The 23,314-nt window shown below is 36.7% G+C and overlaps 1 protein-coding gene across 2 annotated transcripts in view; it reads right to left on the bottom strand.

The window, feature by feature from the left end:
- The window catches only part of RNF17 (ring finger protein 17), a 161,661-nt gene that overhangs the window by 133,589 nt on the left and 4,758 nt on the right, over positions 1-23,314 (bottom strand). For both annotated transcript variants that reach the window (XM_059377630.1, XM_059377631.1), the window contains exons 3-6: positions 12,895-12,986; positions 8,639-8,750; positions 7,633-7,713; positions 6,043-6,143 (exon numbers count right to left, since the gene is read on the bottom strand). In XM_059377630.1, coding sequence (XP_059233613.1) covers positions 6,043-6,143; positions 7,633-7,713; positions 8,639-8,750; positions 12,895-12,986 — 386 coding nt within the window. The remainder of the gene's footprint in view (positions 1-6,042; positions 6,144-7,632; positions 7,714-8,638; positions 8,751-12,894; positions 12,987-23,314) is intronic.

Here is a 23,314-nt window from a genome sequence, read left to right as displayed (position 1 = left end):
AGGGGAGAATTCAAGAGATAAGTGACACCATAAGACGAAACCTATTAGAATAATTGGGATTCCAGAAGAAGAAGAAAGAGAGAGGGGAGCAGAAGGTATACTGGAGAGAATTATTGGGGAGAATTTCCCCAATATGGCAAAGGGAATGAGCATCAAAATTCAGGAGGTTCAGAGAATGCCCCCCAAAATCAATAGGAATAGTCCCACACCCCGTCACCTAATAGTAAAATTTACAAGTCTCAGTGACAAAGAGAAAATCCTGAAAGCAGCCTGGGAAAAGAAGTCTGTAACATACAATGGTAAAAATATTAGATTGGCAGCTGACTTATCCACAGAGACCTAGCAGACCAGAAAGAGCTGGCATGATATTTTTCAGAGCACTAAACGAGAAAAACATGCAGCCCAGAATACTATATAGAGCTAGGCTATCATTGAAAATAGAAGGAGAGATTAAAAGCTTCCAGGACAAACAAAAACGGAAAGAATTTGCAAACACCAAACCAGTTCTACAGGAAATATTGAAAGGGGTCCTCTAAGCAAATAGAGAGCCTACAAGTGATAGATCAGAAAGGAACAGAGACCATATACAGTAACAGTCACCTTACAGGCAATACAATGGCACTAAATTCATATCTCTCAATAGTTACCCTGAATGTGAATGGGCTAAATGCCCCTGTCAAAAGACACAGGGTATCAGAATGGATAAAAAACAAAACCCATCTATATGTTGCCTCCAAGAAACTCATTTTAAGCCTGAAGACACCTCCAGATTTAAAGAGAGGGGTTGGAAAAAATTTACCATGCTAATGAACATCAGAAGAAAGCAGGAGTGGCAATCCTTATATCAGATCAATTAGATTTTAAGCCAAAGACTATAATAAGAGATGAGGAAGGACACTATATCATACTCAAAGGGTCTGTCCAAAAAGAATATCTAACAATTTTAAATATTTATGCCCCCAACGTGGGAGCAGCCAACTATATAAACCAATTAATAAAAAAATCCAAGAAACACATCAACAATAATACAATAATAGTAGCGGACTTTAACACTCCCCTCACTGAAATGGACAGATCATCCAAGCAAAAGATCAACAAGGAAATAAAGGCCTTAAACGACACACTGGACAAGATAGACATCACAGATATATCCAGAACATTTCATCCCAAGGCAACAGAATACACATTCTTCTCTAGTGCACATGGAACATTCTCCAGAATAGATCACATCCTCGGTCCTAAATCAGGACTCAACCGGTATCAAAAGATTGGGATCATTCCCTGCATATTTTCAGACCACAATGCTCTAAAGCTAGAACTCAACCACAAGAGGAAGTTTGGAAAGAACCCAAATACATGGAGACTAAACAGCATCCTTCTAAAGAATAAATGGGCCAACCGGGAAATTAAAGAAGAATTGAAAAAAATCATGGAAACAAATGATAATGAAAATACAACAGTTCAAAATCTGTGGGACACAATAAAGGCAGTCCAGAGAGGAAAATATAGTGGTACAAGCCTTTCTCAAGAAACAAGAAAGGTCTCAGGTACACAACCTAACCCTAAAGGAGCTGGAGAAAGAACAATAAAGAAACCCTAAGCCCAGCAGGAGAAGAGAAATCATAAAGATCAGAGCAGAAATCAATGAAATAGAAACCAAAAAAACAATAGAACAAATCAACGAAAGTAGGAGCTGGTTCTTTGAAAGAATTAATAAAATTGATAAACCCCTGGCCTGACTTATCAAAAAGAAAAGAGAAAGGACCCAAATAAATAAAATCATGAATGAAAGAGGAGAGATCACAACTAACACCAAAGAAATACAAACTAGTATAAGAACATACTATGAGCAACTCTACGCCAACAAATTTGACAATCTGGAAGAAATGGATGCATTCCTAGAAACATACAAACTACCACAACTGAACCAGCAAGAAAGAGAAAGCCTGAACAGACCCATAACCAGTAAGGAGATTGAAACAGTCATTAAAAATCTCCAAACAAACAAAAGCCCAGGGCCAGACGGCTTCCCAGGGGAATTCTACCAAAAATTTAAAGAAGAACTAATTCCTATTCTCCTGAAACTGTTCCAAAAAATAGAAATGGAAGGAAAACTTCCAAACTCATTTTATGAGGCCAGCATCACCTTGATCCCAAAACCAGACAAGGATCCCACCAAAAAAGAGAGCTATAGACCGATATCCTTGATGAACACAGATGCGAAAATACTCAACAAAATACTAGCCAATAGGATTCAACAGTACATTAAAAAGATTATTCACCACGACCAAGTGGGATTTATTCCAGGGCTGCAAGGTTGGTTCAACATCCGCAAATCAGTCAATGTGATACAACACATCAATAAAAGTAAGAACAAGAACCATATGATACTCTCAATAGATGCTGAAAAAGCATTTGACAAAGTACAGCATCCCTTCCTGATCAAAACTCTTCAAAGTGTAGGGATAGAGGGCACATACCTCAATATCATCAAAGCCATCTATGAAAAACCCACCGCAAATATCATTCTCAATGGAGAAAAACTGAAAGCTTTTCCGCTAAGGTCAGGAACACGGCAGGGATGTCCATTATCACCACTGCTATTCAACATTGTACTAGAGGTCCTAGCCTCAGCAATCAGACAACAAAAGGAAATTAAAGGCATCCAAATCGGCAAAGAAGAAGTCAAATTATCACTCTTCGCAGATGAGATGGTACTATTATATGTGGAAAACCCAAAAGACTCCACTCCAAAACTGCTAGAACTTATACAGGAATTCAGTAAAGTGTCAGGATATAAAATCAATGCACAGAAATCAGTTGCATTTCTCTACACCAACAACAAGACAGAAGAAAGAGAAATTAAGGAGTCAATCCCATTTACAATTGCATCCAAAACCATAAGATACCTAGGAATAAACCTAACCAAAGAGGCACAGAATCTATACTCAGAAAACTATAAAGTACTCATGAAAGAAATTGAGGAAGACACAAAGAAATGGAAAAATGTTCCATGCTCCTGGATTGGAAGAATAAATATTGTGAAATATCTATGCTACCTAATGCAATCTACACATTTAATGCAACTCCTATCAAAGTACCATCCATCTTTTTCAAAGAAATGGAACAAATAATGATAAAATTTATATGGAACCAGAAAAGACCTCGAATAGCCAAAGGGATTGAAAAAGAAAGCTAAAGTTGGTGGCATCACAATTCCGGACTTCAAGCTCTATTACAAAGCTGTCATCATCAAGACAGCATGGTACTGGCACAAAAACAGACACATAGATCAATGGAACAGAATAGAGAGTCCAGAAATAGACCCTCCACTCTATGGTCAACTAATCTTCAACAAAGCAGGAAAGAATGTAGAATGGAAAAAAGATAGCCTCTTCAATAAATGGTGTTGGGAAAATTGGACAGCCACATGCAGAAAAATGAAATTGGACCATTTCCTTACACCACACACGAAAATAGACTCAAAATGGATGAAGGACCTCAATATGCGAAAGGAATCCATCAAAATCCTTGAGGAGAACACAGGCAGCAACCTTTTCGACCTCAGCCGCAGCAACATCTTCCTAGGAACATTGCCAAAGGCAAGGGAAGTAAGGGCAAAAATGAACTATTGGGATTTCATCAAGATCAAAAGATTTTGCACAGCAAAGGAAACAGTTAACAAAATCAAAAGACAACTGACAGAATGGGAGAAGATATTTGCAAACGACATATCAGATAAAGGACTAGTGTCCAGAATCTATAAAGAACTTAGCAAACTCAACACCCAAAGAACAAGTAATCCAATCAAGAAATGGGCAGAGGACATGAACAGACATTTCTGCAAAGAAGACATCCAGATGGCCAACAGACACATGAAAAAGTGCTCCATATCACTCGGCATCAGGGAAATACAAATCAAAACCACAATGAGATATCACCTTACACCAGTCAGAATGGCTAAAATCAACCAGTCAGGAAATGACAGATGCTGGCGAGGATGCGGAGAAAGGGGAACTCTCCTCCACTGTTGGTGGGAATGCAAGCTGGTGCAGCCACTCTGGAAAACAGCATGGAGGTTCCTCAAAATGTTGAAAATAGAACTGCCCTATGACCCAGCAATTGCACTACTGGGAATTTACCCTAAAGATACAAACATAGTGATCCAAAGGGGCACGTGCACCCGAATGTTTATAGCAGCAATGTCCACAATAGCCAAACTATGGAAAGAACCTAGATGTCCATCAACAGATGAATGGATCAAGAAGATGTGGTATATATACACAATGGAATACTATGCAGCCATCAAAAGAAATGAAATCTTGCCATTTGCGACAACATGGATGGAACTAGAGCTTATCATGCTTAGCGAAATAAGTCAAGCAGAGAAAGACAACTATCATATGATCTCCCTGATATGAGGAAGTGGACATGCTACATGGGGGGTTAAGGGGTAGGAGAAGAATAAATGAATCAAGATGGAATTGGGAGGGAGACAAACCATAAGTGACTCTTAATCTCACAAAACAAACTGAGGGTTGCTGGGGGGAGGGGTGTTCGGAGAAGGGGGTGGGATTATGGACATTGGGGAGGGTATGTGATTTGGTGAGTGCTGTGAAGTGTGTAAACTGGCGATTCACAGACCTGTACCCCTGGGGATAAAAATATATGTTTATAAAAAATTAAAAATTAAAAAAAAAAGAGTGAAAAGAGAACCCACAGAATGGGAGAAAATATCTGAAAATGACATTTCTGATAAAGGACTGTATCCCTAGTGTATGTAGAACTCCAACCCCGCAACAAAATATTCCAACCCAAAAGAAAAGACTTGAAGGGCTTTTCCTCAAAGAGGATAGGTAAATAAGCAATAAATAAGCATATGAAAAAATACTCAACATAAAATGCAAATCAAAATCACAAGATACTATTTCATACCCATTAGGATATGATTACTACAAAACTCCAGAAAACATTGTTGGTGAGAATATGAGAAACTGCAATTAAAATGTATAGCTACACTAGAAAACTCTGATGTTGCCTCAAAAAATTAAACATAAAATTATCATATGCCACTAAACTGGACACTTAAAAAATGATTAAAAAGGTAATCTTTTAATGTACATTTTACCACTATAAGAATGTTTAAAATACATGCACATGACTTATAACTTAAATGTTACAATTAAAGACCATATGTGAGATAGCATCAATAGGGAAGAATATCAACCAATTCATTGACAGTATATTGAGCCTATGTCCTTTGCATCTTGATGGGATTAAAAAGAAAAAGAAAAAGAACTAAGGGTCAAATGGACAGGCACCATTATTAAAGATACTTTTTTTTTGTCACATCAAAACTTTTATGTTCTTATTCTTGAAATGAAAAATGAGATTAAAAATTATTAAAGATCATATATATCAAAGAATTTTTAAAGTAATAGATATGCAACTATGTGGTATTTGTTTAGAAATGAATGTCAGAAAAAAAAGAAATGAATGTCAGAAAGTAATAGAGTATTACTTGCTTTGATGCAAATAAACGTATGAGAAAATGGAGTGATGTGTGAGAAAAAGCACTGCATTTTCCCAAGTGAAATTCTTGCAGATTTTGAAAGTAATTTTCTGTGCTTCAAAACAAACTGAGGGTTGCTGGGGGGAGGGGTTTGGGAGAACGGGGTGGGATTATGGACATTGGGGAGGGTATGTGCTTTGGTGAGTGCTGTGAAGTGTGTAAACCTGGTGATTCACAGACCTGTACCCCTGGGGATAAAAATATATGTTTATAAAAAATTAAAAATTAAAAAAAAAAAGAAAGAGGCTTATTTATTTAAAAGTTAGCTATAGGACCAGATGGTAAATGGCCAAACATTTTTTAAAATGTACTAATTTTTCCTCATTTTCAAGCTGTAGACATCAGTCTACACCCAAACCTTGCAAACTTGCTTAAAAGTTACTCAGTACTTCAATCTATACAAAGAACCAAAGTGACAAGTTCATGTTAAAAACTTCAGTTTCACTGAGTCTGTATTTTTAACTTATTACCTGGAATCAAGAGAAGTAAAAAGTTGATCAAACTGTTTCTCTAGGACCTCTATAAGACTGACTGTTTCCTCTTTTGTTTGATTGTGTATATGTTCCAGCATCTGGGAAGAACATAATACAAAGATCTAATTTGGTATTTTTATTTTATATAAATTGTACTGTTCAAATAATTTTAAAATTAAAAGGTACTTTTTGAACTTTTCAAAGTAGCCATACAAGACAAGATTAGGTGATAAAAATGGAATAAGTTACAAGGTTCGACTTTAAATCCTTGTACTTGTCATCAAGATCACATCTTTGTTGGCACTGTGCACTGATAAACTGGTAAAAAGACTTAGAAAATCCACTAAGTTTTCTAAACTTCTTAATCCTTTTTATCATTATAGGAAGAGTCATTCTGGATAGCTGAATTTCTCTCTGGTAGGATTCCTTAAATGATAAAAACTTAATACATAATACTAAACATACTTGAAGTAAAATGTTAAATATTCCACATGTTTGCATTTTTTGAACAAAGAATTGTTACTTGAGATCTCTGATCCTTTTTTTTTCCTTCCATTTCCCCCCTTTTAAAACAGGAATGTCTGTGTATACTATACCTGTCCAACCAAAATATTTTAGAAGCAGATTAATTATCTAGTTTCACAGGATCATGGTTGGAGAGGAATTTTACCCCCAAATGAATCATATCCTGAGTCTCAGCCATACCTGATTTAGAAGATATTTAGGTGAGATTTTGGACTTGATGCTAGAATAGATTTAAGACTACGTTGGGATGGATCTAAGACTAGATAGGTGAATATATTTTGCATTTAGAGGACACATACCTGGGGGGTTGGTTAGAGAGCAGACTGTTACAGGTTCAATTTTGCCACCCCACCAACTCATGCTGAAGTCTTAACTCCTGTATCAGATATATATATATATATATTTTTTTTTTTAAAGATTTTGTTTATTTATTTGACAAAGACAGTGAGAAAGGAAACACAAGCAGGGGAGGAGGGAGAGAGAGAAGCAGACTCCCCACTAAGCAGGGGACCCAATGGGGGCTTGATCCCAGGACCCCGAGATCATGACCTGAGCCAAAGGCAGATGTTTAATAACTGAGCCACCCAGGCGTCCCTCAGCTATATTCTTTGTTGCAAATTTGTTGTTGCTGGGTGCTTAGGAGCTTGTTCTTTGTCACCAAGTGAGTCTCTTTTGGGAGGAGATGGGGTAAAGGAGGAAAGAAAATAAGATTCTTTGTGTAAGGGTATACAGCCAACTAATGAGCAATGTTGGAAAGATGGTCTGTAATACTTCTGAGACAAAATTCAGCTCAAAATTCAGCAAAAAAAAAAAAAAAAAAAAAAAAAAATCATGGTTCCTTAATAGTGCTCCAATTTCAGTCCACTAACATAACAATGCCACAAGACCAATCCTAGCAGGCCATGGAAGTTTTCTATTCTTTTGTATGTTCCTCTGTTACTGGATTATCATGCTCGGTAACTTAGTGCTAAGCTCTAACTTCAGTAATATACACCCAAATATATACATTTAAAGAGAATATGCCTTAATTCACTATAGAATTTAATCATTTAAAATGCTTACTTTTACAGCAACACTTAATTGCTCAAAACTATAGCCTGCTATCTTCAATGCTTCATCAATTTCTTCTGCAGTTTTAGTTTCCTAAGAAGGGGAAGAGGGTCCACATACAAATATAAAATAAAAAATATAAAAATAGATGCTTATATACATTATATTAGTTGCAAACATACCAAGCTACAATTTTGAATACAAATGTAACATAGACCATGAGAGAAACCAAGTAACAAAAATGACACTTAATCTTATATCCAGAAATTTAAAAACTACTAGCATTTTGATTAGAGATTATAGTATTTCAGACTTTTTTTTAGATAACTTTTTGAGAAAATGGTATATTTTGTGTAATCTTTTTTCAACTTAAAACTATCTTGGAAAATGTATCATGGTAATTAATGTACGCACTAAAAAATGTTCTTAAAGAAGATTATAATTTGGCTATGTTAAAACTTAAAAGATATCAAGATCAAGTGATTTCTCCCTTTCCCTAGTTCATTAAAGATCTCTTTAATAATAGCATTTTGGAATTTGTTCTATTTCTGATCTTAAACTAAATACATTATTTAAAGTTATAGAAAAAGTTGAAATTCAGTCTTCCAACAATAACACCATCATCAACACGGTGAATTAACTAGGCCTTTTGGCTGCCATTAAAATGACTGGAAAAATTACATTGAGAATTTAGAAACCTGTACTTTACACAAGTTTCATATTATCTAGATTCAATAACTAGGTTCAAAGGGAAGAAGCTACACATGGTTAAATATTAGGAACACTAATAGAACTGGTCAAAGGGAGAACAGCTTGCCTCAGGAAAAATGAGAATTATTCAAGCATACTTAGAATAAGAGATTCAAGTAAAAAATGTAGGTTTACCTCACCTTTATGCTTCTAAAAAAAACCCCTGTAATTATAGCAACCTTGAGAGGAGAGAAGAGTAAAACTACCAGACACAAAGTAAAAATGTTTGGAAGCCAAATCTTACTTCATGAGTAACATTTTTTCATACCGCTATTAGAGATGAGGAGTTCAAAATAGTCCTGTGTATGGGTGTTGAATGTTCTAAACCAATAGTTAGCTGATCAGAAGTCTTTTTAAAGTCCTGAGAACAAATCTTTATCCTGAAAAATGTCAAGTACATTATTTTAAATACCACATTTTAAACTTCTATTCTGATTGTTACTATCATAAATAATTCACATGACAACTTTTAATAACAATTACAATGAGTTCTCAGTCATTGAGAACTGTCATCAGCCATGATGTCTCAGTCATCATCCAAAGAGAGGGAAACCATGGCTAAATATGCTTCCATATAAAACTTAATTTTACTAAGGGGCATCTGTGTGGCTCAGTCATTAAGCATCTGCCTTTGGCTCAGGTCATGATCCCGACTCAGGGTCCTGGAATGAAACCCCGCACTGGGCTCCCTGCTCAGTGGGAAGCCTGCTTCTTCCTCTCCCACTACCCCTCCTTGTGTTCCCTCTCTTATTGTGTTCTGTCAAATAAATATTATCTTTAAAAACAAAACTTAATTTTACCAAGAATTCAGCTTCTTAGCAAATCCCTAAAAAAAATAAAATAAAATTCTATAGTATAAACTGTGCAATTTACCTCTCCTCATCTCCTAATTACCTCTCCTTAGCTGATGTTTTTTGGTAGAGAAGTTTACAGTCATTCAACTGTCTTTAAGCTCAATTACTTATACACAAATGCCTGCTATTAATATAATATGCTTATGGGTCTAGATAATTTGCAAAAAGGTAATAAATTTACTAGGTAATTTGCAAAGAAAAAATTAGTTTCATTTCTTATCTAAACATGCTACAGTTTTTGCTTATTTTAAGGTTTTATTTATTTGTCAGAGAGAGAGAGCTTAAGTACACAAGCAGGGAGAGCAGCAGGCAGAGGGAGAAGCAGACTCCCCACTGAGAAAAGAACCTGGTGTGGAACTCGATCCCAGGACCCTGGGATCATGACCTGAGCTAAACATGGATGCTTAAATGACTGAACCACCCAGGCATTCTGAGTTTTTGCCTTTCTTTAATCTTTATATTCCCATATTGGCTAACACATAGTAAGCTTTTGATAAATGTTTGCTAAATAACTTAATCATAAGCCTGTAATAGTTTATAGAAGAAAGTATGTTTAACCATTACCCTTATAGAGGAAAAAAACAGACTTTAATTTTTAAACATTACTTTGAAAAGTGAATATTCATGTTCTTGAAAACATGTGAATGCATAAGCCCTTAGGAGTACATTTTTCAATTCCTGTTTCAAATTTTTTTTTAAGATTTTATTTATTTATTTGACACAGAGAGAGAGAGATCACAAGTAGGCAGAGAGGCAGGCAGAGAGGGGGAAGCAGGATCCCCGCTGAGCAGAGAGCCCCATGCGGAGCTCGGTCCCAGGACCCTGAGACCATGACCTAAGCAGAAGGCAGGGCTTAACCCACTGAGCCACCCAGGCATCCCCCTGTTTCAAAATATTAAATATAAATTAAAATATAAATCAGGAAGGAAATACATTATTTTTAAACAGACTTATCCCTCAACACATAAACAACTATTTTAAATAAAACTCTACTGAAATTAGGGAATAGGAGTTTCTAATGTAAGTATACTTGACATGGAGAATTAAAAAAAAAAACGTAATTTGGAAAAAATTTGAGTTTTTTAAAATGGATTCATTTATTTCTGAAAGTGAAATTTTACTTTATAACCACACTAGATATTATATATATTTAGACAGGAATATAATCAGATTTAACTTGTATAGGTTTAAAAAATTAGAAAATTTCACAAAGAAGTCCAGATCTCTATCTTCTCTTGAGGAAATAAAAAGGAAGATTGGCAACACTGGTTTAGTCTTAGCACACAGCAATAACTAGCTAGTGAAATAAGTCAAGCATAGAGTCAATTATCATATGGTTTCACTTATTTGTGGAGCATAACAAATAGCATGGAGGACATGGGGAGTTAGAGGGGAGAAGGGAGTTGGGGGAATTGGAAGGGGAGGTGAATCATGAGAGACTATGGACTCTGAAAAATAATCTGAGGGGTTTGAAGTGGCAGGGGGGTGGGAGGTTGGGGTACCAGGTGGTGGGTATTATAGAGGGCACGGATTGCATGGAGTACTGGGTGTGGTGAAAAAATAATGAATACTGTTACGCTGAAAATAAATAAATTTAATTTAAAAAAAATTTAAAAAATAAAAAAAATAACTAGCTAGAGCTAAAAAGGGGCCACCTCCTTTGGAGAGGGTAAACCTTTGTCCCCACAATTCATACCACTCATTGTTTAAAATCTACCTCATCCAGTAAGTCATTTGCTGGACTGCCATATGTACTCAAATTTGTTGTGGCCCATGACTCACATGGAGCCATAAAGATTCCTAATGATTTACTCTAATCATTTCATTCAGAATGCATGGAGGAAATGGCCAGTGGAATACAAATATAGGGTTTGGGCATTCAGTAAGGCTGAACTCCACTGGTCCTGTCAATAACCAGTTGCCAGACTAAGTGGCTTACTACCTAAAGAGAGATAGCTGTAACTATTTTGGTTTCTGTCTAAGCACCCATGTATGTCCAGACAGAGAAGCTGCATCAGTAATGTGAAAAGCCACTGAATGGTAGTCTAAAAATTTTGGGTTTTATTTAGGTAGGCAATAAAGAAGCATGGAGCAGGGAAGAGTAAGGAAGTGTTAAGGAGGTAGTCAAAAAGAGTAAGAATTAAATAGGATAGTAAAAATGAAATATAAATGATGTATATGAAAGATATTGTGAAAATTACAGTCTGCAGGAGGCAAAATGAAGAAGTTATGAGGAAATGGGGTGATTTACTGATGCTTGGTGTCATTAACAAAATTGAAAGGTTTCAAATGAGGTTGTTCCTTGAAAGTTTCCTGTGTTTCTTTTATTTCCCATGTAATTTATTACTATATTAAATATGCTCTAAAGAGTCAAAATTATACAAAAATATAATTGCCTTCTGAGTAGTGTCTCCATGAATTAACTGGAAGTCTCTTAACTCTTATGAAGTTATAAAGTAAAACTTTTTACTATTTTTTCACTGTAATCCATCCCATCCCATCCCATAGTCAACCCTAAATATAAATTTATCTAGTACTGAAACATGATTTCAGAAAAACCATAAAAATGTCAAAACATCATGGCATTTCATCTAACAAACATTTATTACATGTTTACTGTATCTAGCAGCAGGAATGTAGAAAGCAGTAAAAATGTGGTCCATGCCCTTACAGGGGCTTATAGACTAGCAGAGAGAGACATAAATAAGTAAGTGTAGGGGCGCCTGGGTGGCTCAGTGGGTTAAGCCTCTGCCTTCGGTTCAGGTCATGGTCTCAGGGTTCTAGGATCGAGCCCTGCATCAGGCTCTCTGCTCAGCAGGGATCCTGCTTCCCCCTCTCTCTCTGCCTGCCTCTCTGCCTACTTGTGATCTCTGTCTGTCAAATAAATAAATAAAATCTTTAAAAAAATAAGTAAGTGCAATAAAAAATAACATAGGTGTTGGTCTCTAGCTGGGGTTATGTTTTTAAAAAATTTCTGCTTTGCTAATTGAAAAAAAGAACTTTATTAATATATATATGTATACAAAATCCTATTGAAGAAAGGAAAATGAGTAAAAGAACCCCCAAATTATTACTCTTTCTTTTATCAATCATCTCTCAAACCACCTTTCTAAAGTCCTCTACTATATCATGCTCATGGTACTCTTAAGAATTAACACCTTTTGAAAGCCACAACTCTCAGCAAGCACCAATAACTTTTGCTAGAATGACATTCTCAGCTTTTCTTGCATTCTCCCCCACCCCACACTAAATAAGGACAAACTAATGCTTTTTTAGGTGCTGGAGTCTCCATTTCACTAATAGTTAAGACAAATTATAAAAGAGCACTCTATAATGGGAGATATAGGCTTCCAGATGGAATGAAAAAGTCGCTGGAATAAAAGTACAACACAGGGAATGTAATCAATGATACTGTAATAGTGTAGGTGACAGATGGTAGCTACACTTGTGGTGAGCATAGTAAAACATATAGAGAAGTTGAATCACTATGTTGTATACCTGAAAATAATGTAATATGTCAACTATATTTTTAAAAAATTATAAAGCATACTCTATCAACAATGGGCTAGAAACACTTATCTAAAAATGATATTTTATCAGTGATGCTACAATTATCCTTTCAGAAATACACTGAACTTCAAATACTGAAATAAGTACACATAAAACATACTTTTTAGGCTGCAGTTTTTCCATAAAAGAATCTTCTTTGATACATCCATCTGTTGGATAGTATCCTTGTCTCATATTTATAGTTGTAGCAATCTTAGGACAAAATAATAATAAAAACAAAAACTAGTCATTCATAAATTCTGTTTATCCAGAATTCAAACTAGTGTGCCATTCATAGTAAACTTCTCATTCAAAGAAAAAAATTATATATGTATGATGTTTTTACCCTATTTTAATTTTTTAAGAAATCTACTCTAGCAGTTATTACTTAAATAGAACATTAAAACACTTCATTCTACCACATTCTGCAGAATATACTTGTAAAAAGACTTTAAAAATCTACTGTAAAATTTCACAATGACATTTCCAGTTATGTTCAAAACCTAAAATAATACTTAGGAATAAATTTAGTAAGAAAAATGTAAGTTCTAAGAAAAGAAAACCAAGTAATTTACTGGGATCATACAACAAAAACAGATTAAATGGAAAATCATTTCAAACTCTTAGACAAAAATTTAATATCCTAAATATAACTAATGTAAAACACAAAAAATTAACACAATTCTACAGTTCATATGGAAAATATACTATCCAAGAATTATAAAAATTTTAACATACCATTCAGTAGAGATTTATCCCACCAGAGCATAAAGCTAATGTAATTAAAATGCTAGGGTACCAGCATAATAAATGAATTTATTAATACAGCCACATTTATATGGGAACTTAATAAAGAATACAAGGGGCATTTCAATGAAATAGGATTATTCAACAAACAGTATTTCTTCATTCTAAAGAAAAAAGTTATATGCCTATGTTATACCATATATATTAGATTACATATGTGTGTTTGTGTGTATATATATATTAAACACAGTAGGAGTACAGAAAACACATATATAACTCTAGGATGGGAAGGTCTGCCTAACCAAAGAAAACCTAGAAACCATGAAGGAGGGGGAAAAATGACTAAAAGAAACATTTCTGAATGGCTAAATGTAATAAAATTAAAAGTGAAAGACTGGGAGAAAATAGGATATACTGGACAAAGTATGAATATCCCATCATATGAAGTATTCTTACAAGTTAGGAAAAAGACAATTCAAAAGGAAAATGTACAAAGGATTTGAAGGGATCTATTAAAGAGAGAGAAGCTGATAAATCAGCATATAAAAGTGCTCAATTTCACTAATAATCAAGGAATTGAAGTGTAAAGTCAGGATATACCTACTTCGGGAGAAGTGGGGGACTCCATCTCAACTGGTCCCCTAAATTTAGCTAGAAACCTACAAAGCCACTTTGAAAACCCATGAAATCAGCCTGAGATATAAGATTATATACATCTGGCTCTCTATGGGGGCAGAGGATCATCATACAGGATGGAGTTGGGATTGCAAAGACAGATACCTGAAAATAAACAGAAGAGGGAGGGAGCCACCAAAGGTAGCCACTGGAAAGTAATACCCCAGCACAAATGTGTCCTGTGCTTGGGAACCAGCAATAGCTTGGAGACCAGTGGCTGCAAGACAGGGACTGATAACAGTGCTCAAACAGAACAAAGGGGCTTCAGAGACAATTGTCAGGCATCCGTAAGCAAGGATCTAAGCCTACGGTCCCTGGACCAGCCATAGCTGTTCCCCTGCCTGCACCTAATAGGGCTCGGTGTGGACTTGAGTCTCTGGTCCCTGGGGCTGGCTGCCACCTCTGCCACCAACTTCGCTGAGAAGACCTGGTTTGGACTGGAGGCCATGGTCCCAGGAAATGCAGGCACTGAGGCGCTGGGGCTAGGCTCATCCAGACCAGTACTGCTTGCAGTTTTGGTGGCACAGGGGTGCACAAACAATTGGGGGCCTCCATTGACCACTGGGAGTGTGAGTGTCACCTGGGGAGTGTACCATCTATGGGATGCTGTGGTATTCAACTGTGCTGGCAGAGGTGGAGTCTGTGTGTTCTGGAGGATTCAGAGAGAAGCAGACTGTGGCTTCTCTCTGAGGTGAAGATCGGGTGCGGACAGTTTACTTTGCTCTGGTACTCGGAAAAGGTGCAAAAAGTTGCCAGAGAACAAAAGCCTGAAAAACCCGTTTCCATAGAGCCCATCCCCGATACGGGACAGGGCAACTCCGCCCAAGCAGCACTGACTGAAAAACAACGCAGCAGGCTCTGCCCCCAAAAGACAAGCTGAAAGAACAAGAGGACAACCACCACAGAGGCCCCATAAAACCATAAAACCCAACACGAGGGAGAAAACGGTGTAGTGCCTCACAGCCTATATATTGCTTAGATACAATTTCTCTCTTTTTAAATTCTTTCTCATGATTTTTTTTTAACCTACTTATCATTTCAACTAGATGTTTAACCCACTGAGCCACCCAGGCGCCCCTCAACTAGATGTTTAATACAACATATTCAATAGTAACTTTTTAATTTGAACTTTTTCATACCTATATTTTTTTCCTCTTTTCTTAAATATACATAGATATAAGCTTCAATGTAGTCCTTCTTTCCCTATTCAATTCTCTCTCTCTCTCTCTTTATAGAGAGAGAGAGAGACATATATACACACCAGTTTTCATTTCCCTGTATCTCTGGGAAGTTGAATTCTCTAACAAAGATAAAATCCACCCAGTAAGGACTGGGTAAAATACACCCAGTAAGAACTCACCCCACATTGAGGGATTATAACCACCCTCCTCTCACCTTTCCCCTTTTTAAAATTTTGTTTTTTTCCCCCCAGATCTGTTTGTTTTTGTTTTTATACTTGATAAATCTTACTCTTGGGGCTCATTTTGGCTTTTTTAATTTTTATTTTTGGTGATTCTGATTGCTCTGAACCTTCCCAGGGTACACATTGCCTGGATAATGGTTGATATATTTGGCTGTACACTGCCCAACCACAACAGAATGACTAGGAGGAGGAACTTTCAACAAAGAAAAAACCCAGAGACAGTGGCATCTCCATTTGTCAGAAAATAGACCCCAAGGTAGCAGAAGACAATGCACATAGATTCGTTAAGGGAAGCAGTGAGAGCAGATTGGTAGAACTTAAAAATGCTATCAGTGAGGTACATTCTAATCTAGGTACTCTAACAGTTAGAGTAAATAAATCAGAAAAACAAATTAGTGATCTCGAAGACAAACTGACAGAAAAGAAGGAGCAGGAGGAGGTCTGGAACAAAGAGCTTAAAATCCATGGAAACAGAATGAGAGAAATAAATGATGCCATGAAATGTTCCAATGTCATAATTACTGGGATCCCTGAGGGGGTGGGGTGGAGAGAGAGAGAGACAGACAGAGACAGAGACAGAGAACTTGAAGATTTATCTGACCAAATCATAGCAGAGAACTTCCCTAATCTGGGGAATGAAACAAATAATTGTGTCCTAGCGGCAAAGAGGACACACAAGATCAATGAGGGCAGACCAACACCCAGGCATGTAGTAGTAAAACTCGCAAATCTTAGAACCAAGGAAACCATTTTAAGGGTAGTTAGGAGGAAGAGATTCCTTATGTACAGAGGGAGGAACATCAGAATAATGTCAGACCTACCCACAGAGATCTGGCAAGCCAGAAAGGGCTGCCAAGACATATTCAGAGTACTAAATGAGAAGAATATGCAGCCAGGAATTCTTTACTTGGCAAGGATGTCATTCAGAATGGATGGAAAGATAAGAAGCTTAGAGGACCATCAGAGACTGAAAGAATATGTGACCACTAAGCCAACCCTGCAATAAATATTAAGAGGGGGTCCATAAAAGGAGAAAGACCCCAAGGGTGATATAGAACAGAAATATACAGAGACAATCCACAGAAACAAGGAATTCACAGTTTACATGATGACAATCAAATCTTACCTGTCAATAATCACTCTCAATGTGAACAGCCTAAATGTTCCCATAAAACAGCACAGGGTTGCAGATTGGATAAAAAGACAGGACCCATCCACACGTTGTCTACAAGAGACTAATTTTGAACCTTAAAATACATCCAGACAAAGTGAAGGGATGGAGAACTATCTTTCATGCCAATGGACCTTAAAAGAAAACTGGGGTAGCAATTCTTATTATCAGAAAATTAGATTTAAGCTAAAGACTGTAGTTAGAGATACAGAAGGACACTGTATCATTCTTAAAGTTTCTATCCAACAAGAAGATCTAACAATTGTAAAATATCTGTGCCCCTAACATGGGAGCAGCCAACTACATAAGCCAACTGTTAACCAAAATAGACATATTGATAATAATATATTAATTGTAGGAGACCTTGACACTCCACTCTCAGCAACAGACAGATCAAGTAAGCAGAAAATCAACAAAGCAACAAAAGCTTTGAATGACTCACTGGACCAGATGGACCTCATATATATATACAGAACATTTCACCCTAAAATAGCAGAATACTCATTCTTCTCAAGCATAAATGGAACTTTCTCCAGAATAGTCCACATACTGGGTCACAAATCAGGTCTCAACCAATACCAAAAGACTGAGATTATTCTCTGCGTATTCTCAGACTACAATGCTTTGAAACTGGAACTCAATCACAAGAAAAAGTTTGGAAGAAATTCAAACGCTTGAAAGCTAAAGACCATCCTGCTTAAGAAAGTTTGGGCCAGGGCACCTGGGTGGCTCAGTGGGTTAAAGCCTCTGCCTTCGGCTCAGGTCATGATCTCAGGGTCCTGGGATCAAGCCCCACGTTGGGCTCTCTGCTCCGCGGGGAGCCTGCTTCCCGCCCCCCACCCCGCCTGCCTCTCTGCCTGCTTGTGATCTCTCTCCCTCTGTCAAATAAATAAAAAAATCTTTAAAAGAAAAAAAAAGAAAGTTTGGGCCAATGAGGAAATCAAAGAAGAATTTAATCAATTCATGGACACCAATGAGAACAAAGACACATTGGTCCAAAACCTATGGGATATGGCAAAGGAGGTCCTAAGGGGGAAATACATAGCTATCCAAGCCTCACTCAAAAAAAACAGAAAAATTCCAAATACACAAACTATCTTTACACCTTAAAGATTTGGAGAATGAACAACAAATTAAACCTAACCCAGCATGAGGATGGAAATAATTAAGATTAGAGCAGAGATCAATGAATTAGAAACCAAAAATACAGTAGAACACATTAATGAAACTCAAAGCCAGTTCTGTGAAGAATTAATAAGATCGATAAACCATTGGCCAGATTTACCAAAAGAAAAGGGACAGGATCCAAATTAATAAAATTATGAATGAAAGGGGAGAGATCACAATTAACACCAAGGAAATAAATATAATTATCAGAAAGTATTATTGACATCTCTATGAAAATAAATTAAGCAACCTGGAAGAAATGGATGTGTTCTTGGAAACCTATAAACTACTGAGACTGAAACAGGAAGAAATTGATAACCTGAATAGACCTATAATCAGTAACAAGAGTGAAGCAGTGATCAAAAACCTCCCCAAAAACAAGAGCCCAGGACCTGACGGATTCCCTGGGGAATTCTACCAAACATTCAAAGAAGAAATTATACCTATTCTCCTGAAGCTGTTTCAAAAAATAGAAACAGAAGGAAAATTTCCAGACTCCTATGAGTATCAGCATTACCCTGATCCCCAAACCAGGCAAAGAACCCATCACAAAGAATTTCAGACCAATATCCCTGATGAATATGGATGCCAAAATTCTCAGCAATATCCTAGCTAATAGGATCCAAGAGTAATTAAAAGGATTATCCATCACAACCAGGTAGGATTTATCCCTGGGAAGCAAGGTAGTTCAACATTTCGCAAATCAGTCAATGTGACAGAACACATAAATAAGAAGAGACAAAAGCCACATGGTCCTCTTAACTGATACAGAAAAAGCATTTGACAAAATACAGCACCCTTTCTTAATTAAAGCTCCTCAGAGAACAGGGATAGAGGAAACATGTCTCAACTTCATAAAATCAATCTATGAAAAACCCACAACAAATATCATTCTCAATGGGGAAAAGCTGAAAGCCTTTGCACTGAGACCAGGAACACAAGGATCCACACTCTCACCACTACTTTTCAGCATAGTACTAGAAGCCCTAGTAACAGCAATCAGACAACAAAAATAAATGAAAAGGTATTCAAATTGGCAAAGAAGTAGTCAAACTCACTCTCTTCCCAGATGACATGATACTCAAATGTGGAAAAGCCAAAAGACTCTACCCCCAAACTATTAGAACTCATACATCAATTCAGTAATGTGGCAGGTTACAAAATCAATGCACAGAAATCAGTTGCTTTCTTATACACTAGCAAAGTAACTGCAGAAAGAGAAATTAGATAATTGATTCCATTCACAATAGCACCAAAAACCATAAGATACCTGGGAATAAACCTAACCAAAGAGATAAAGTATCTATACTCCATGAACTACAAAACACTCGTGAAAGAAACTGAAGAAGACACAAAAAGATGGAAAAACATTCTATGCTCATGAATTGGAAGAATAAACATTGTTAAAATATCTACATTGCCCAGAGCAATCTAGATGTTCAACGCCATCCGGATCAAAATTTGACCAGCATTTTTCAAAATGCTGAAACAAACAATCCTAAAATTTGTATGGAACCAGAAAACCTGAAACTCCAAGGAAATGTTGAAAAATAAAAACAAAGCTGGGACATCACGCTGCTGACTTCAAGCTTTATTACAAAGCTGTGATCACCAAGACAGCATGATACTGGCACAAAGACAGATAAAGAGACCAATGGAACAGAACAGAGAGCCCAGATATGGACTCTCAAATCTATGATCAACTTATCTTTGACAAAGCAGGGGAAAATATCCAATGGAAAAAGACAGTCTCTTCAATAAATGGTGCTGGGAAAATTGAACAGCTATGTATAGAAGAATGAAAGTTGACCATTCTCATACCATACACAAAGATAAACTCAAAATGGGTGAAAGACCTTGATGTGAGACACAAATCCATCAAAATCCTAGAGAACATAGGCAGTAACCTCCTCAACATGGCCACAGCAACTTCTTTCAAGACACATCTCCAAAGGCAAAGGAAACAAAAGCAAAAATGAACTTTTGGGAACTTCATCAAGATCAAAATCTTCTGCAGAGCAATAGAAACAGTCAACAAAACAAAGAGGAAACCCAAGGAATGGGAGAAGATATTTCCAAATGACACTACAGACAAAGGGGTGATATTCAAGATCTATAAAGAACTTCTCAAACTCAACACCTGAAAAACAGATAATCATATCAAAAAATGGGCAGAGGACATGAACAGACACTTCTCCAAAGAAGACATACCAATGGCTGGCAGACATGAAAAGTATTCATCATCATTAGCCATCAGGGAAATTCAAATCAAAACCACATTGAGATACTACCTTATACCAGTCAGAATGGCAAAAATCAACATGGCAAGAAACAACATATGTTGGAAAGATGTGGAGAAAGGGGAATCCTCTTACACGGTCGGTGGGAATCCTAGTGGGTGGCAAGTTGGTGAAGCCACTTTGGAAAACAGTGTGGAGGTTCCTCAAAAAATTAAAAGTAGAACTACCCTATGATCCAGCAACTGAACTACTGGGTATTTACCCCAAAGATACAAATGTAGTGAAAAGAAGGGCATATGCACTCGTGTTCACAGCAGCAATGTTCACAATAGCCAAACTGTGGAAAGAGTCAAGATACCCTTCAAAAGAAGAATGGATAAAGAAGATGTGGTCCATATACACAAAGGAATATTACTCAGCCACCAGAAAGGATGAATACCCAACTTTTGCATCAACATGGATGGGACTGGAGGATATTATGCTGAGTGAAATAAGACAACACAGAACATAAAATATCATATGGTTTCACTTATTTGTGGAACATAAGGAATAGCATGGATGACATTAGGAGAAGGAAGGGAAAAATGAAGTGGGAGAAATCAGAGTAGGAGGTGAACCATGACAGACTATGGACTCTGAGAAACAAACTGAGGGTTTTAGAGGAGAGGGGGTTTGGGGAATGGGTGAGCCTGGTGGTGGGTGTTAAGGAGGGCACGGATTGCATGGAGCACTGGGTGTTATATGAAAACAATGAATCATGGAACACTACATCAAAAACTAATGATGTACTGTGTGGTGACTAACATAATAATGATAAAAAAGGATAGATCTATTTCTTGCCCATCAAATTGCAAAACATTAAGCATAAATCTGACAAATTTGGACATGGATTTGTTTGGGAGTTAGAAATTCACAGAATTTTCTCATAGAATTTTTTTGTAGGAGTGGTTTTGAGATTATATAAAGACAAAGTGAGAAATTTTGAAAACCAACTATATGTTTATAATAATGGGATTGGTTAAGAATTATAGCACTTTGGGGCACCTTGGTGGCTCAGTCATTAAGCGTCTGCCTTCAGCTCAGATCATTATCCCAGAATCCTGGGATAGAGCCCAAGGTGTCAGGTTCTCTGCTCAGAGGGAAGCCTGTTTCTCCCTGTCCCATTGCTCCTGCTTGTGTTGCCTCTCTCCCTGTCTCTCTCTGTCAAATAAATAAATAAAATCTTAAAAAAAAATTATAGTGCTTAAAGTGATGCCTGGGTGGTTCAGTTGGTTAAGCATCTGCCTTGGGCTCAGGTCATGATCCTGGAGTGCTGGGATATAGCCCTGCGTCAGGCTCCCTGCTCAGTGGGAAGCTGCTTCTCCCTCTCCCCTTAGCTTGTAGTCCCTCTCGCTCAAACAAAATCTTAATAAAAAGAAAAAATTAATGTATAATGGTTTATTATGAAGCCATTAAAAGTAATTGTAGGATATTAGCCAATATTTAAAAACTAAGCTAAGATCTATACATTAGGCATATCCATTAGCTATTATTAAATGTGAACTCAATTTTGAGTTAAAATGCATCTTTCCTTCTACATAGTACTACCTATTGATTTAATTTAAATTTGCACACATAAAACTTTTTAAAAAGTAACTGTAGGAGACTCTCATGAAAATAAGTTAACATTAATGTTGCTAAGAAAAATAAAGCAGACATCTAAATGTTACAGCCTCCCACTTACATATACTTTTTTGGTTGGGGGGGAGGATATTCTGACGAGGTTTTAGGTATAACATACTAAAGATATCCAAGTTTTATTAGATATTTAGGGGAAAAGTGTTCCTTTTGACCATAACACTGACCAAAATGCTATTTTTAAGAATGCTACCCCCCCAAAAAAAGAATGCTACCCCCCAAAATTGGGAGCTAAATCCTTAATTTCTATATGCCGACTCATTTATCCCCCTTTGGTTTCACATTTCATAGTAAGAGATGAATGTTACTATGAACAGATTTAATACAGAAAACCTCTTTCAGATAATTTAAGAAAGTATTAAATACAATTGACTTAAAATATTTCAGTTAAAATTGTATAAAGATTAACATGTAATTTACAAAATAGAGGTTCTCTTCCCACCCCCACAGCTTGTCATCTAAGTTTTATTTCTGGTCGGTTTTTTGGTTTGTTTTTGTTAACTATAAATGAAAAGGTGTGGTAAATTTAGCCAGTATTTTATGGTTCCTCATTTTAGTGATATGTTTAACAAGGCCTCCCCACCTAAGAAAATACAATTATATTTCTTCTAGTTTACATTTTTAATTTGCATATTATTAACATTTCCAATCCACATGGGATTTTTTTTTAAAGATTTTATTTATTTATTTGACAGAGAGAGATCACAAGTAGGCAGAGAGAGGAAGGGAAGCAGGCCCCCTGCTGAGCAGAGAGCCTGATGCAGGACTCGATCCCAGGACCCCAAGATCATGACCTGAGCCGAAGGTCTCATGACCTGAGACCTCAAGCCAAAGCCTTGATTAGATAACTTATCCTTATCTCTTCATATAGTATATTTTTGGACTCAGGTCCAAGAAATCAATACAGTATTTCTGGGATGATACCTAAGTATAATCCTCTGAACAAAATCGGCCATCTTGCTGTGCAAAACGTAGAATGGTTATTATTAACAATTAATATCAATCAAAAGCACAGAACAGATGTTATCAAAAGCTATACAACTATGAAAAATAAAAAGAAAAATCCATATTCACCCAAACTCAGAAGTAAGAACAAAAGTATATCCATTATCCTGAGTGGAATCAATTTAGTTTTAAATTTGAAACGGACAGCATTATGTAGGTCTTCAAAATTAAAGATAAATTATAAATACAAGCCTAATGTGAATATAGGTATTTATATCTTACTTTCTTTCTTTCTTTTTTTTTTTTTTAAAGATTCTATTTATTTATTTGACAGAGAGAGATCACAGTAGACAGAGAGGCAGGCAGAGAGAGAAAGAGAGGGAAGCAGGCTCCCTGCCAAGCAGAGAGCCCGATGCGGGACTCGATCCCAGGAGCCTGAGATCATGACCTGAGCCGAAGGCAGCGGCCTAACCCACTGAGCCACCCAGGCGCCCTC

Source organism: Mustela nigripes, chromosome 15, assembly GCF_022355385.1.
Source record: "Mustela nigripes isolate SB6536 chromosome 15, MUSNIG.SB6536, whole genome shotgun sequence".
NCBI lineage: Eukaryota > Metazoa > Chordata > Mammalia > Carnivora > Mustelidae > Mustela > Mustela nigripes.
Note: the sequence above shows the minus strand (reverse complement) of the source record. Positions and strands in the feature narration are given on the sequence as shown.